Source organism: Stenella coeruleoalba (assembly GCF_951394435.1).
Source record: "Stenella coeruleoalba genome assembly, chromosome: 2".
In the NCBI taxonomy this organism is placed as follows: Eukaryota; Metazoa; Chordata; class Mammalia; order Artiodactyla; family Delphinidae; genus Stenella; species Stenella coeruleoalba.
Window position 1 is genome coordinate 171,447,318 of NC_137147.1, and position 16,110 is coordinate 171,463,427.

A 16,110-nucleotide genomic window follows, 5' to 3' on the forward strand; every position below is an offset into this window, starting at 1 on the left:
TCTTTCCCAATGGGAACCAGGGCTGGAAAATGGCACCTGAGGGGAGATGGCCTATTCCAGGGATAAGGGGGAGGAGGGAGGTGACTGAGGGGACAGGCACTCTGGGGTGATGTGATGGGGGTGATTGTGTCTCTGAAGTCAGGAAGAGTGGCACTGATGTCAGTAGGCAGCTTCCAAAAGTTGAGAAGCACCAAAGAGACAAGAGAGGTTAGTCAGGGAAGATTGCAGGTGACGTCTGCAGAGCCAGAGGGTTTGCTGTCCATGAGAAAATAAGAGGAGCTGCCCTAGAATGTGGCGACGGAACGCACGCCCAGGGCTCAGTTCCAGGCCGTACAGAGCTGGTATGTTCTGTCTGTTTCGTTTTTGAGAAAAGAAATTGCATGTACCAAGCTATTGTTTGGATTTCAAATGGGAATTGAGGTTGGTGGTATGGCTCGGTTTGAAAATTTGAAAATATATATTTTATCTAAGAAATGATTTTTGTTCCCAGAAAATAAAAATATTTAAACAAATCAAAGCTTTTTTCTTGAGGGAGTTTTGTTTCTCAGAACTTGACTTTCCTACGGGAAACTGAGATTGCTTATAGAAATGGCCCAGAGTTAGTAACTAAAAGCAAGTTTAAGTTATATATGTAAGAGATATTAAAAGTGCTTAAACCATCGAAAGTCGTGTTCTGATGTCCTCTATTTCTTCCGGATACACCTCCCGAAGTAAATTCTCTCATTTTAGAAAAACCTCTGATCAGTCTAAAATCCTCAAGTGACTAGTAGGTTTTATTCAGATACATAATACTAACCCTATGTTTTTACTTTTGTGTTCTTAGCATATTATAAAGAGAGAGAAATCTCTAAGTTCTAAAATCCTGCCTTACTAAAACAAAAACTGGAACCACTGGAGTCAATTTAATGAATCCTAATGCCACTGCTAGGTATGGGACCACACATGGTACACCTGACCTGGGTGGAAAACCATTTGGCATTCTTAGCTGCAAAATCTTGGTCCAGTGGCTGAAACTCTGCCTCTGTTTCCTCATCTGGAAGAGAGGGATATCATAGGATATTATACTTCTGGAACATCTAGGGCTAGGTTCAGCTACACATGACAGAAAACCCCAAATAATAATGGCCTAAACCAGAGAGAAGTCTATCCCTCTGTCATGCCCAGGCCACCTAGCGGTGGGGTCCACAGCTAGTGTGGCAGGCAGTCCACGGGGTCAGATGTGTAGGCTCCCCCTCGAGGCTCTCTCCTGTTCCCGGTTACCTCATGGTTCAAAAGGGCTGCTGATGCTCCAGGATCCATTGGTGAAAAGAGGAAAGCAGGGAGAACCACATGCCCCTCCCTTTAAGGACACTTGCGGGAAGTTGCATAAACCACTCCTTTTAGCTGGTGGGCACATGGCCACACCTGGCTGGGAGAGAGGCTGAGAAGTGTGATCTTTACACTGGTGAAGAAGCAGGACTCTGCACCACATCTGTTGCACGGTCCATCTGTGCAGTCAGTGTCGTTGCCTAGAAAACACTTAGAACACTGGGTGCCCGGCAGTCGCCGCACCTCGTGTGAGCCGCGGTCATCACACATGCAGTGGTGGAGGCGCTGAGGAAACATCCCTGTCAAGGAATTCCCTTCTCGGCTGTCCTTTTCTGTTCTTTCTTACTCCTGATTTTAGACACTGGGATTGGGGCTGGCGAGAGGCCACAGTTGTACTTTCTTTCATCAAGGACGGCTTATCCACTCTAGGCATCAGGGTGGTAATTTAGGGCTTAAAGCAGAGACTGCAGTGCTCTGTGCAGTGGCCCCAGGCTGGTGGAGGCAGGGGTGGGGGGCCTGGGGGAGCCAGAAAGCTGTAAGGAGTGGCAGCTACCCAGTTTCTGTGGGAATGTGGGTCTAGAGGAACCAGAGCTGCCGGATCTTCCAGTTTTAAGAGAATCTGGATTCTTACGTGACATCTCTTTTTGTTCACTGTGAACACTTTTCTTATTATGGCCACAGGCAAGCAATCCATCCACTAAGACCGCATGAGATGAAAATAATTAGGTAAGGGGCAGGCTGGACGAAGCGATCAGGAGCCACAGCTGGAGGGCGCGCTTGTGAAAAGCACATGTGGAGAGACATGGGGGGAGGTGGGCCCGAGGTCCTTGAGTCCACGGCCCCTTCTTAGCAGGATGAGGAACCCAAGGAAGGAAGTTTGAATGCTTAAGCTATAATTTTATGATTTAAGAGCTTCGTTTGCATGATGTCTATTCCAAGGGGCTGGAGGAACGGGAAGATTACTGTTTCCTAATGTTTAAAATGGTATCAGGGCTTCCCTGGTGGCGCAGTGGTTAAGAATCCGCCTGCCAATGCAGGAGACATGGATTCCAGCCCCGGTCTGGGAAGATCCCACATGCCACGGAGCAACTAAGCCACAACTACTGAGTCTGCGCTCTAGAGCCCGTGAGCCACAACTACTGAGCCCGCGCGCCCTAGAGCCCGTGCTCCACAAGAGAAGCCACTGCAGTGAGAAGCCCCCGCTCGCCACAACTAGAGAAAGCCTGTGCACAGCAACGAAGACCCAATGCAGCCAAAAATAATAAATAATCAAAATAGAATAAACTGTCCATTTTGTAGTTTTAAAATGGTATCTATCCTAGAAATATAATACAGTGGTCACTTAATAAAGAACAAAGTCATATTTCTGCTTTTGTGTTTGATTCATTAGGAAGCTAGAGACATTATTCTCTGAATCTTAAGGGCTCCTCTAAGAAAACTCTCCAGAGGTTCTTGTGTGACCCTATGAGCTACGAGGAATTTTACGTTGACTTTCAAAGCCACAGAGGAGGTGGCATGAAGATGCTTGATTCTTCCTCTCACTTTCTCTTCAAAAAGCAACCTTCCGGTATTCTCAAAAATAGAAAAAGGGAAAATTATCATTTGGGTACATTGAACTATGTACACTGCGACCAAGGTATACTTTTTTGGCACAAAGATGATAATGATAAAATTATAAATCTCTTATTCTGACTTGTATGAGTCAACACTATAAATATATGAGAAAACAGAATCACCATAGGCGCAGATTAAAGAATTAGAGGTTAAAGATGAAAGAAACAGACCTGATAAAACTGAAGCTATGGCAAGCATCAGATCTAAAATGTAATAATAACAGCAAACACATATAACAGTAACTATGAGACTTCTCTGTGCCTTTTCTTCATTCCACGCGTGAGGAAAGGCACAGAGAAGTTACGTAGCTATCAAACTCATCCAGTTTGTAAACGGCAGAGCCTAGATTTGAAGTCAGGCAGTCTGGTTCTAGAATTCATGCTAACATCAATGGGTTTAATATTTTATAGACATAAAAGAAAGCTTAAAATGTGATGCACACAAAAGGGATCTCAAAATTGACTACGCTGTTTTGAAACAACTAAACAGAACGTTTAGAAATGAGACATGTGAAATTTATTTAAAACTGGACAGATTTTTAAAATTTAACAATCTTTAAGTCCCCATTATTTCTAAGAGTATCTTTGATATACATTTTGCAAGTAATGTGTGGCAGGCACTATATTTGGAAGAGTATCTCATTTAAATCTAATAACCCTTATAGCAGATATTATTATCGTCATCGTTTATACAAAGGGAATAAATTCAGAGACGTTAAATAATTTGTCCAAGTTTATGTATCTAGGAAGTATAGAGTTGGTTTGACTTCCAAATGCATGTTCTTTTCACTCATAATCTCCAGAAAAAGGTAAACAGCATATATGACTTCAGCTAGAAAAGTTAAATATTATCTGTGTATACGAGTGAAGTTAGGCCAATGGAAACATTTACAAGAGATCCCTGCCAGACACGGCCAAAAAGAGAGGGGTAATATATAGAGTAGGTAAATTTTTTTTTGGCGGTACGCGGGCCTCTCACTGTTGTGGCCTCTCCCGTTGCGGAGCACAGGCTCCGGACGCGCAGGCTCAGCGGCCATGGCTCACGGGCCCAGCCGCTCTGCGGCATGTGGGATCCTCCCGGACCGGGGCGCGAACCCGTGTCCCCTGCATCGGCAGGCGGACTCTCAACCACCGCGCCACCAGGGAAGCCCTAGAGTAGGTAAATTTTTAGAAGTCAGAACCAGGGACTTCCCCGGCCGTCCAGTGGTTAGGACTCCGCGCTTCCACCGCAGGGGGCACAGGTTCGATCCCTGGTCAGGGAACTAAGATCCTGCGTGCCGCACGGCAGCAAAAAATTAAATAAGTAAATAAATAAATAAATGTCAGAACCAATTAAGCCAGTTATAAATGGATGGCATTTAAATATATATATTAGAATAAGTTTCAAGCCATGCAAAGTTCACCAAAACAATTTTTATTTCCAGTGTTTAATTGGGTATGCACACAGGCATGACACAGGTTTGGATCCATTAAGTCCTCATGCAGAATTATATTCTTCTCCATAAAGAAGCCAGTTCCAGCCAGGTCACTATCTACACACCTATGTTACAACATTTATATCAAATCTGGTATCTGAAGAAAAGATACACATATAATATGTTCATTTAAGTTACGTATTTTACAGAAAGATTAAAAATTCAAGTCACACAAAACTCAAAAACTGTATTAAAAGTTTGAATAGAAAACTCAGAGATCCACCTGGAATGACTAGAGAATGGAAGTTCTGTATCTACCTGTGTTAAAACTGGTAAATGTGATGAAATTTGTTACCAATAAAACGCATTTGTTTACTCAGTGTAAGTTATCTAATTTTAACAACATGGCACCCTAAAAACCAAATGTATTTTTATGATGAGGCACTTTTGTTAGTGATGAAACCAAAAGAACACATTGGCTGCATACTAATGCCAGCTATTTTCTTCAGTAATGTTGGGTGTATGCACTATGGGGTGAGTCGCAACAAATAACCTTGCTCATTTGTATACAACTATCCAATATATTTTTAAATATATATATATGTTCTTCTGGCTGTAGTAATGCACTGTAAAGCTATTTCACAGTGCAAAGTGATGAAACCAGCCCAAATGAAGGCTGCATAATAACAATTCTGGTACAAGAAAATATTTACAGAGTTATGGAACGTGTAACAGTAGCTTTTATTCGCTGGAGTGGACGTGCCCCCAGTTTAAAGACAGGGATGGAACTGTGCTTTGTTGCCTGGGGTTTCGGACAGTTGATGAGGTTGGGCCGTCGCTGCAGAACTGGCGTTTTGGCTCGTGTTCTGGAAGCTTTCTCCATTGATTTGGTCAGGTGGCTGTGGTGGTGTGGAAAGAGGGGGCCTGTTAGTTGAAGCCAGGGTGCTGGGAGAACTGTCTGCATCGGACTGAGAAGACAGGGCTGGGTCCGTGGTGGGTATTTCTAATGTGCTCAGGCTCTGGGGCTGGGGGTCCCCCGCGTCCCCTCTGCTCAGGTCAGCCGTACTGGTGCGTAGCCGCTCCCTGGCCAGCCAGTCTGAGATGGACAGGTCCTGGGCTGAGCATTTGGGCTTCAACCGTGTCACAGCTGAAAGTTCGGATTCTCTGTCCCCACTCTGCTCCTGCGCTTTCCAGAAATTCAAAACACTGATTTCAGTAGCATCCCTGTGCCCTCCCAGCGTGTGTCTGCGCTTGATGTTTTTCCTTTTGGCAGGATCGGCGTTGGTTTTTTGATTTCCTACTCCAAACATGTCATCTGCCGGTGCTCTGGGCCTCAGTTTTAACCGATCAGCTATTTTCGTTTTCCAGGTGGGCTCCTGTTTCTCGGATTCGCTTCTGGCTGGTGGTGTCAGTAAACTCCCCGTCGATTTTCCTTTTTTCATCACCTCGAACACTTTCGTGATGGAAGGGGCTTCTTTCTCATTCTTGGCATCTCCTAGAGCCGCGCTGTCTGACTTGAATCTGGCGGATTTTTTCCTGGACAGAGTGTCACACTCAATCAGCTTATGGGAACTGAAGAGCTGTCTCCGGCTCTCTAAACTCGGTGTTAAACTCCCCTCCGTACAGCTGACTTCACTGCCTTCGGAGTCCCGCCGGCTCGTCTTCGTGGCCTCGTGCAGTTTTCCACGGAGGAGCCTCTCGGAGGCCAGCGCGGCGGGGAAGACGGGGAAGTCGCTCTCGCTGTCCGTCTCCACCGGCCGCCCCTCGCTGACCAGCTCGCTCCTCTCGTCGTCGGCGTCGTCGCCCCTGCTCTCGGCCACCGACTGCACTTCGGGGCTCAGCCGGCTGGAGTCGAGGCCGGTCACGGAGGGGGCGGGCGACGTCGCCGAGCAGTCGGCGGTGATGGTGCCGACACTGACCAGAAACTCGCCGACTCTGGGTTCGGGGCTGGTGGATTTCTTGGTGGAAAACCTCGCCAGAGCGCCGGAATCGGGCCCCGTCTCGTCCGGGTGGGAGGCCTTCTGGGCCGCGAGGGCTCTGGGGCCCTCTTTCAGGATGGCCAGGCGACAGCTCGGGGTGGGCGACCTGCTCTGCTTGGCGCCCTGGGGGGCCGGGGGCTCTGCGCCCTCCCCCCGCAGGGCTCGCTGATCAGCTCTGGCCGCGCTGCCGTCCTTCTTCGCGTGATTTTCTTTGCAAGCCACGGTCCTTTGTTTCCTGCCCGGTGTCTCGCTCTCTTTTTTGGACTCTTCTTTAATATCGTTGTGACCCTGCTCTGCATTTTCTTTCTTAAAAAACACATTGTCCAGTTCGTCTTCCGAGCTGCTGGGCTGTGCTTTTTCTTTTGGTTTCTTCCTCTTGCGACTGGCGGCCGCGAAGATGGACGACACAAGCAGGTCCCTGCTATACTGATCTTTTCCGGATCCCCAAGAACCCTGGGGAGCAGAGACACGAGACTTTGAACATAAGAACGTTATTGAGTTCACTTTCTGAAAAGGTCCCCCCCACCCCGCACCAATATTTCTTTTGCTTTTTGTGTGTGTGATTTCCATTGCTTTGGTGATTATTTTTTATTTCATTTTTTAACTGAAATATAGTTGATTTACAATGTGCCCATCTGTGCTGTACAGCAAAGTGACTCGGTTATGCACATATAGACACTCTTTTTTTTCACATTCTTTTCCATGATGGTTTAGCACAGGAGATTGAATATAGTTCCCTGTGCTGTACAGCAGGACCTTGTTGTTTATCCATCCTCTATATAACATTGAATCGTTTGCATCTGCTCATCCCAAACTCCCACTCCTTCCCTCCCCCTCCCCCAAGTATTTCTTAACCACTAAAGCTAAGTAATAACAGGGTGTAGTTTTTATGCCCCCTTTTAACTTGTACCTAAGATAACTTCTTATTTTTATTTAATCTGTCCCATTTCTTGCCTGGTGGTATTTATCTGCCATGTCACAGCTGACATACACCTGTCTTTCAGGGACACCTTCTGTGCTTGGGGCCCTCTCGCACTCCTATTCTTCTTGACTTCCCTCCATCTACAGACCGTCCCTGCTTCTGCTACCCTCAGAGGGTCCTCAGGTTCCTTCCTCTGGAACACGGGTCTCATAAAGAGTCAATATTCTGACTGAGTAGAATATAATATTCTGACATTGGTTAAAATTTTATGACTAACTTCAATCTTCCAATTACAGCTATCACATGATACAGATACTGTATCAGATAAGCTGATTAAGATAAGGGAGCTCCTGGGTTCTCGTTACTTCAGGCAGGCTCGATCTGCAGAGACTGGCCTTAGGTAAATCAAGTTGGCACTGTCTTCACTGATCTCAAGTAACAACCAAATCATGAAGTTCAAAACACATAAGGTCAATTAAAGACCTGAAATCCTTACCATAGAAACACTGCAGTGCCCTGTATTGAGAAAGTGGCAGTGCGGCCAATTGGCTTTGTCAGCTACGCCTAATAGGTTCTTGATGATGACTGTTTAAGTGTTGGTAATGTACCTACAGGCTAAGTAAATTCGGGTCGGGGAGGGGGCGGTGTCGATAAACACTAGCTGGTGTAACACACACCATTTAAGTCAAGCAGGCAGGCAGGAAGTATGCAGAGTAACAGAAACTGAGTGATAGTTTCTCTGTTGTCATAAAAATCTTAGACAAGCTAGAACTACTATACTGAAGTCTTGAAAATTACAGTAAAAATTCAGGCTTTTGTATTAGAAAGGATTCACCAAAATGAAATCACAGATTGATGGAACTTTGTTTTTATAAGTTATAAAGGATTTTATAATTATACAGGACCTTTCTAAGGGTTATTCACATTTAACACATTCTGTTGAAGACCGTAGGGGATGATGGCTGTGACTGAGCTCTGAATTAGAAGACCTGGTGTTCCTTCCCTAGCTTGCTGGGTATGACACTGAGCAAGTGATTCACTTTTAAACACCTCAACTTCATTGTTGATTTAAGTGAGAAGAAATTCGATTATACTATCTTTAAGATTCCCAACGGTTCCTTTTAAAATTCGATGTTTCTGTGATCACTATGTGTTGGAGCAAATGACTATATTATTTTACAACTGAAAAAAACTGTTACGAAGGATTATATCATTTGGACATCCATTATATTATAGGTGTAATACAAACACCACCATAATTTACTTAAGATGAAGAGACTGCTATAACCACAGGCTAAGAAATATGCATCTAGTAAGAGGAAAGGAGGGAATTGCAAACAGGTATGAAATCTAAAACCTAAAAATCTAAATCTAAAATCTCATATTCTGGCAAAAAGAGGTGGGAAACTGTTCCAAAGTAAAGAAGTCTAAGGAGACATGACAACATAACGCAAGGGGCGATCCTTGAGTGCATCCTATATACAGGAAAAGAAAAAACAACACACATTATTGGGACAACTGGCGAAATTTGTGTAAAAACTGTACGTTAGAAATAATGATGCATTGTACTCATGTGAACTACCAGAATACAATAATTATGCTGGCATTACATAGAAGAATCCCCTTGTTCTCCAGAGATGCACACTGAAGCATTTAGGGGCAACGTGTTACCATGTCTATAAGTTAACTCTCAAAGGACTCAGAAAAAAAAAATTACATATATATCAAGATTTACCAACTGATAAATCTAGGGCAAAAGGTTTGGGTGCTATTTTACACTTTTTCAAAATGAAAAGTTGGGGTAAAAAGATGGTAAAAATCACAATATAAGTGATAGCAAATGACAGATCATTCAATATTTTATGATATTTTCTGCAAGAAATTCAATTCTAATTTAGTCATATGTGATCCCATTATGTTTAGAAATGATATGTAATGATACGTATGTCTCATTTCCAAATAGAACATCTGAACAAATTTATTGACAATTCTACTTGCTACAGTCTCAGAGGAGCAAAGCTGGCACAAACTGAATTAATGAAGGACTTTCGAACTGAATGTCTTAAAAACTACTAAAAAGTGTACTCTGGTGGTGGTGTCAACAGAACACAAATTATGTAAACAAAAATTGATTATAAAAACAAAGTTAGGGACTTCCCCGGTAGTGCGGTGGTTAAGAATCCGCCTGCCAATGCAGGGGAACACGGGTTTGAGCCCTGGTCCAGGAAGATCCCACATGCCGCAGTGCAACTAAGCCCGTGCGCCACAACTACTGAGCCTGCGCTCTAGAGCCCGCGAGCCACAACTACTGAGGCCCGTGTGCCTAGAGGCCGTGCTCTGCAATGAGAAGCCACCACAATGAGAAGCCCGCGCACCGCAACGAAGAGTAGCCCCCGCTCGCAGCAACTAGAGAAAGCCCGCAAGCAGCAACGAAGACCCAGTGCAGCCATAAATAAATAAATAAATTTATTAAAAACAAAACAAAACAAAAAAAACAAAATGAATGATCTTGTTGAAAAGAAGGCAAGAATATATATTTTCATAAAAAATATATAATAATAATAAAGTCTATATTACTACTGAAATGTTTACAGAATGAAATAAAATGTTTGGGATTTGCTTCCAAACAGTCCCGAGGGACTTCCCTAGTGGTCCAGTAGTTAAGACTCTGAGCTTCTACTGTAGGGGACACGGGTCCCATCCCTGGTAGGGGAACTAAGATCCCACCTGCTGCGAGGCCAAAAAAAAGACCAAAAAAACCAAAAGTCACGAAGAGGAGGAAAGTGGGCGGGCGCATATGAGACAAACTTGGTCATGTGTTAATTGTTGAGCGTGGATAATAAGGGCTCATTATATTATTCTCTCTGCTTTTGCATATGTTAGAAAATTTTCACATTAAGAATGAGGGGGTAAATGCCTACTTCTTTGAATTATGCTAAACTACACTGAGATAAATCCAACACCCCACCTCACCATCCAGTATTCCTCTATCATATTCTATTTTAAGCATTCATTTTTCCCTTTATAAGACTCTGCTGGTCTGTCATCAGACACAGACACGGGTGCATCTGCATACCAAGCCACAAAGCAATTCCCCTCTGAAATATTCCAAACTGTACAAAACAATTTACCTTAGATTTTGTTGAGTCACTAGTAGCTGAATCTGTGAGAAGTTAAAGAAAACATGGTCAGTATTGGTCAGATTCTTTACTGCTTTCAACAAACAATGCAAAACTTATGGAAAAGACAGGCACAGAACAAAATGTGAAAGCAAAACTCAAAAACAAGAGAACACAGTGGATAGTCAGAGCTCACAAAGATGCAGGCTGCACCACAGAAAGCCACCGCCATGAAAGGATGCTGTGAATTGTAGGCAGAATCAGCTCAATGATAGGGATGGCAAAGGAGCCCTGTACTAAACGAAACAGAAACACTAGTGTTTATTAAATGTGCTAAGCGTTCAATCTAGCAATAAAGCAGCTTGAAGACCTTTGGAAGAACTGCACTATGTACCACATCCTGTATCTGAAACTGATACACAATGTAGAACGTTTAGGATTGTTGGCTGCCCTCGCTACAAATTGAGATGCTCAGACTCAGTGTATTTATGTTGATTTTTGTCAGACTGTCAATGTTAAATTTTAGAAGCATATACTGTGTGCGTAAGGATGCATTAGGATAACCCTGCTTCTAGGTCACTTTGACGTTACGTTAAATCATGCTGATCTCTGTACTTTGGACCCCGGTTTCACATCTGTGCAGTCAGGGATCCTTTAGACTAGTTAAATTGCTACCAGTTTTCCAATTATTTATTAACAAATGCTATTATGGAAATGGAAAAATGGAGAGCATCATTTTACTGTCTGGCAAAAAACTCAGATTATACAAGTATAAAGAGGGTAGGAAGGGGCTAGCACTCTTCAGGACAACACCAATTTGGAAATTTTCTCTTTCAACTTCAGGGAAATGGATTTTCAGAATTAATGAGCTGAGCCCCATGCCACGCCCCTTTCAACACATGGCTCAATGCTTTATGACTTTAAGAACTGGTAGACCATACCATGCTATTTCTCCTCACGGTCTGCTTCAGAAATAACAAGAAACAGCAGAAAAACCTTTAAGAAAGTAGTAGTGATCTGTTTACAATAATCGTAAGCGAAAATGTACACCACAGATCAACTCGGTTTGCATTTACAGGAATCGGGGGTTTCTGCAGACAAGGCAGCTACAGTGTGGACAGCAGTCCTCCTTCTTCCTACAGTTCCAGCTGTCCATCAGGGACACCACGGAATCCACTAGCGACATGACCGTGTGATAGACTCCTCCCATCTCGCCTGTGCAACATCAGTATAGATTTGCCTGTGTCAGTAAGTGCTGGAAAGAAAACCCTTTAGGACTAAAACAAGAACTAGAGACAAAGGGAGAACATGGTGTAAAACATGCTAGGTTAGTGCAACAGTTTGGCAGGAGAAAATTTGCATCGAAAGAGCCTATTAGAACTGATACTTCACCGAACATGAGGGTGGCAATAGAAGACAGAAGAAAATGTCAAAGAAATTGACTTTTACGGTGACCTCTGTAGTGACAAGATAATATACTGCATTTATGGGAATGGTGCCCATGAGCATTTTACGTATTTAATTGGCTGCCTTTTCAACAGAACGTCCAGCTCAAGAGTAAGAACTACTCATACAGTCTAGACCATACTTTCTGCCATCACAGCAACCACATACTCAGTAGCGTGTATCTGTTTTACCTTGTGATGACTATTACATGGAAACTGTGAATTAAAAAAAAAAGAACAAAACAGTGGTTTGCATGCTCATTTTCCCTCGTATTTCCTTTCTGACAAGCATTACAACTCCATGCACTGCCAATGGCATTACAGTCACTGGAAGATAATTCAGATCAATCAGAAGAGGAAGATTACATTATTTTTATTAGTGGAAAGGGAAAAAAAGAAGAGGAAAAGGAAAAAAAATCATAGTGAATTGTTACTTATGATTGATTTGCTCTTTCATGTTATAAGAATTTAGCTTTTAACCTAGAGATCAATACTGCCCAGGCAAGAGTTACCTGATACATCTCCAGGGGAGACGCCTGTCCTTCCAATGTTGGTGAGTAAATGATCTATGTTTGGCACTGGCTGGGAGTCTACTGTGTTTTCCTCCTGCACTGTTGTCTATGGTTAATAAACAAAGATCTCTTCATCATCTCTTCAAAGATACTTTCTTTAAAATTCAAACAACATTTAGTAAAAGACACATTACTGAGTGGAGGACATATGCTTAATTTTTTACATTATTTGCATATAATTAATTACCAAATAAGTATCATACTTGGATTTTCATTAGATCAGAAACTGAGGCGCTATAGACCTGCTTTCGGGGTGCAAAGCAGACAATAGCATACAAAGCAGGAAGGTGACACAGTTGTAGGATCAGGATCTTGTGTGTCCCAAATGAGAAGAACAGAGTACAAACGCTGACGGACAATACTTACAAGAGGTTCTTCAGCACCTTCTTCTGTGAAAAACCAGTCATGCTAAAATTTAAAATAAAAAAGGTGAAAAAGAGAAATTAAATAACCCCCTACAGAGATCTATATTTTGGAGGATAGCACAGAAAAAAAGGTAATTCTCTTAGGAAAAAAAAAAAAAAAGTATAACCAAATTCTGCCCTACCAACTATCAGCTGCTCATGAAAAAGAATGTTCTCGATGAGCCGAAGCCTGGACTTACGTGCTGGATAAGCGTCTCTACGATCTTGTACTGGTCTGGCATGTGAGTGACCATGTGCGTCATGTTATCTTCAGAGGTCCTCACAAGAGTTGGACCAAACACTATGGCTAGGTTTCTGGGTTCCATCTGCAACAGAGGATGATATTAGAAAATATCACAACTTTTCTTAAGAAAGTAGGCTTAAATTCCCATTGCATGTTTGGCATTTTACTTCTGAAAGACTCTTTTGATGAAAAATAATTCAAAGAATGGTTGACTGATGTGTGTAAAAAAAAAATAATGCTTTTTCTTGCTTTAATGACAACATACAATACTTAATTGGCATTTGTTTTTTCCAGGAAGTCTTTGATTGAAAACAATTGATCTGGTTCAAAACTAGTATTACGGGAATTCCCTGGCAGTCCAGTGGTTAGGGCTCCACACTTCCACGGCAGGGGGTACAGGTTCCATCCCTGGTCAGGGAACTAAGATCCCACAAGCCGTGCACCTCAGCCAAAAATAAGTATTAATAAAGCTGGATCAACTGACAAAAATATTAAAATCAAAGGGAATAAAACTTGCAAAAGAATAGGGAAAACCTCTCCCCTCAAAAACTAAACAAATGGAAAGAGATACATAAAAATTTCCAAATTTGCCTGAGTAGTACATTAAGATCATGAATATGTAAAAACTAATGTCTGAAAATATTCTTTTGATAAAAATTTTACTTCAACCAAGACTTCCAAAGCTTGTTGCTTATCCTTGTACCAATGAACACCTCAGTATTACATGCCTATATGTTTTTATGTTTCCTTCCATGATAGTTTGTACTCCTGTTTAAGTACCTGATTGTCAAAGGTGCGAACCTTTTGTTTTTCTTTGTTATATCTTATAAGTATCTGGTGTAATTTTTTGACCTTAGGATTTGATTAGAATATTAAATAACCAATCCCAAAAACATACTAGAGGGTAAAAAACCATTGTGGAACTCAAAAAAAAAAAAAAAAAAATCAAACTGGTCTTGGGATCCACACCAAAAATTTAGTTTCCATCCATCACCAGACAGTTGATCCCCCTTACCCTTTCACCCTCCCCTGCACCCCTGCCCCTTCCCCTCTGGCAACCACTACTCTGTTCTCTGTATCTATGTGTTGTTTTTGTTTGGTTTGTTCATTTATTTTGTGTGTGTGTGTTTTTTTTTTACTCCATGTGAGTAAAATCATACAATATTCATCCAAAAGATATTTCTTTAAACCAATCAGGAAAAGCTACACGTGAACAGACTACTAGATAATACGATGGAATAATAAATTTTGTTGTGTTTGATAAAGGTAATATGGTGGTATGAAAACAAAACCAAAACAATTTATCTGCTAAATCTAAATGAAACAAAACAAAAAAAGAAAATGTCTGTTGTTTTTCACTGTATACCATTTGATACATTTTTACTGTTGTTTGTGCAAATATTGCCCATTCAAAATATTAATATACAGCTGAAAAATAAAAGAAGTAAAATTTCTGACTTTTTCATTTTTCTTGCTGGATAAACATGAAAGAAAATGTCTTGAAAAAACAACAATTCATATTTTGGGGATCTTTTGCTTTTAAGAGTGATCTTTAGCGGGACGTGGTCACCAGTATGATGTATTTTAGAGCTTCTGTTTAATTATAACCTATTTTTGACTATTTCGCATGAAGCAGTGAAGTACATCTTTTCAACTAAAGCCACTGAAAGTACATCTCTTCAATAAACAGTTTACACACCTTATTTTTTTCTGAATTTTCTGCCACTGTCTTCAGATGAGCCGAAAGAAACTTGAGTGTTTCATAATGATGTTCGGGCAAATCATGAATCTGAAACATATTATTTTCATGATGGATTTAAATGCTGAACTTTTGTTGTACCTCCAAAAATATAAAATAATACCTACTAGTCTTTTTAATGTTTTCAGACGATCTAGAGGATCTTCCTTACGATTGGCTTCAATAAAGTCGGCATATTTATCTGACAACAGTAAGAACAAAAAAAAAACAAATTCATCTTAAATTGTTTAGGTGAGCTGTAATCTAGTTTCCCTTTAAGGTTCAATTTCAAACCACAATTAAAAAGAAAAAAATAGTAGGGAAGACCCCAAATAGCCTTTGAAATGTTGTCCTAAAACTACTATAGGGGCTTCCCTGGTGGCACAGTGGTTAAGAATCCACCTGCCAATGCAGGGGACACGGGTTCGAGCCCTGGTCCAGGAAGATCCCACAGGCCACGGAGCAACCAAGCCCGTGGGCCACAGCTACTGAGTCTGCGCTCTAGAGCCCATGAACCACAACTACTAAGCCCGTGTGCCACAACTACTGAAGCCCGCGTGCCTAGAGCCCGTGCTCTGCAACAAGAGAAGCCACCACAATGAGAAGCCCGCGCACCGCAACGAAGAGTAGCCCCTGCTCGCTGCAACTAGAGAAAGCCTGCGCAGCAATGAAGACCCAACGCAGCCAAAAATAAATTTATAAAAAATAAAATAAAATAAAACTACTATAGTTTTTAATGATTCCTCTAGGCCTTATCAAACAAAGGAAATTCCCTAAAATGTGAGTTCTCTGAGGGTACAGCCTGTATTTACACAGTCTGTCCACTTTCTCTCCCCGCACTGCAACATCTACTACAAGGTCTTATCTAAGTCAAATAGTTGGCTTGGCTGAAAAAATGCTTTTCTACTAATTGTACCTTATTATGCCTGAAGGCTTTTCACTGAGAACAATAATAACATATTTTCAACTCAGCTGTAAACGTGAATGAGCAGGATAATATATATTTTTATTGAACTTTAACAACGTTTTATAAACTGTTTTTCACTGAAATGTATCAGGAGGAAAAAAAAAATCCAAATGACAAAGAATAGGACATGATTGTGCTTTGTATACAAGTAAGAACTAAACAAAACCTCCTGTTTCTTTTGACAAAAATATTTTCCCCTGGTTCCATTTAATATGCTGTGGTTTCCCAACAATGTAATGTTCAACTGTTGCATCAGTGTCTTTGGTGGGGTTAACTCACCATTTGTGAAAAGTGGTTCAGGGAGTTTTCTGAAGAAGGATTTTAGTAAACTGCTTATCACATTCAAATCTCGCCATTTCTAGGTATGCAAAATAAAAATACCGT

General features: G+C 41.7%; 1 protein-coding gene across 12 annotated transcripts in view; it reads right to left on the minus strand.

Moving 5' to 3' along the window:
- Nucleotides 1–4,326: 4,326 nt before the first annotated feature.
- The window catches only part of ARHGAP21 (Rho GTPase activating protein 21), a 170,386-nt gene continuing 158,602 nt past the window's right edge, over nt 4,327–16,110 (minus strand). For all 12 annotated transcript variants that reach the window (XM_079913778.1, XM_079913776.1, XM_079913777.1 and 9 more), the window contains 8 exons: nt 16,006–16,084; nt 14,888–14,961; nt 14,721–14,810; nt 12,978–13,103; nt 12,740–12,781; nt 12,314–12,419; nt 10,369–10,400; nt 4,327–6,768 (listed from right to left, as the gene is read on the minus strand). In XM_079913778.1, the coding sequence (XP_079769904.1) occupies nt 5,107–6,768; nt 10,369–10,400; nt 12,314–12,419; nt 12,740–12,781; nt 12,978–13,103; nt 14,721–14,810; nt 14,888–14,961; nt 16,006–16,084 (2,211 nt within the window). In that variant the 3' untranslated portion in view covers nt 4,327–5,106. The remainder of the gene's footprint in view (nt 6,769–10,368; nt 10,401–12,313; nt 12,420–12,739; nt 12,782–12,977; nt 13,104–14,720; nt 14,811–14,887; nt 14,962–16,005; nt 16,085–16,110) is intronic.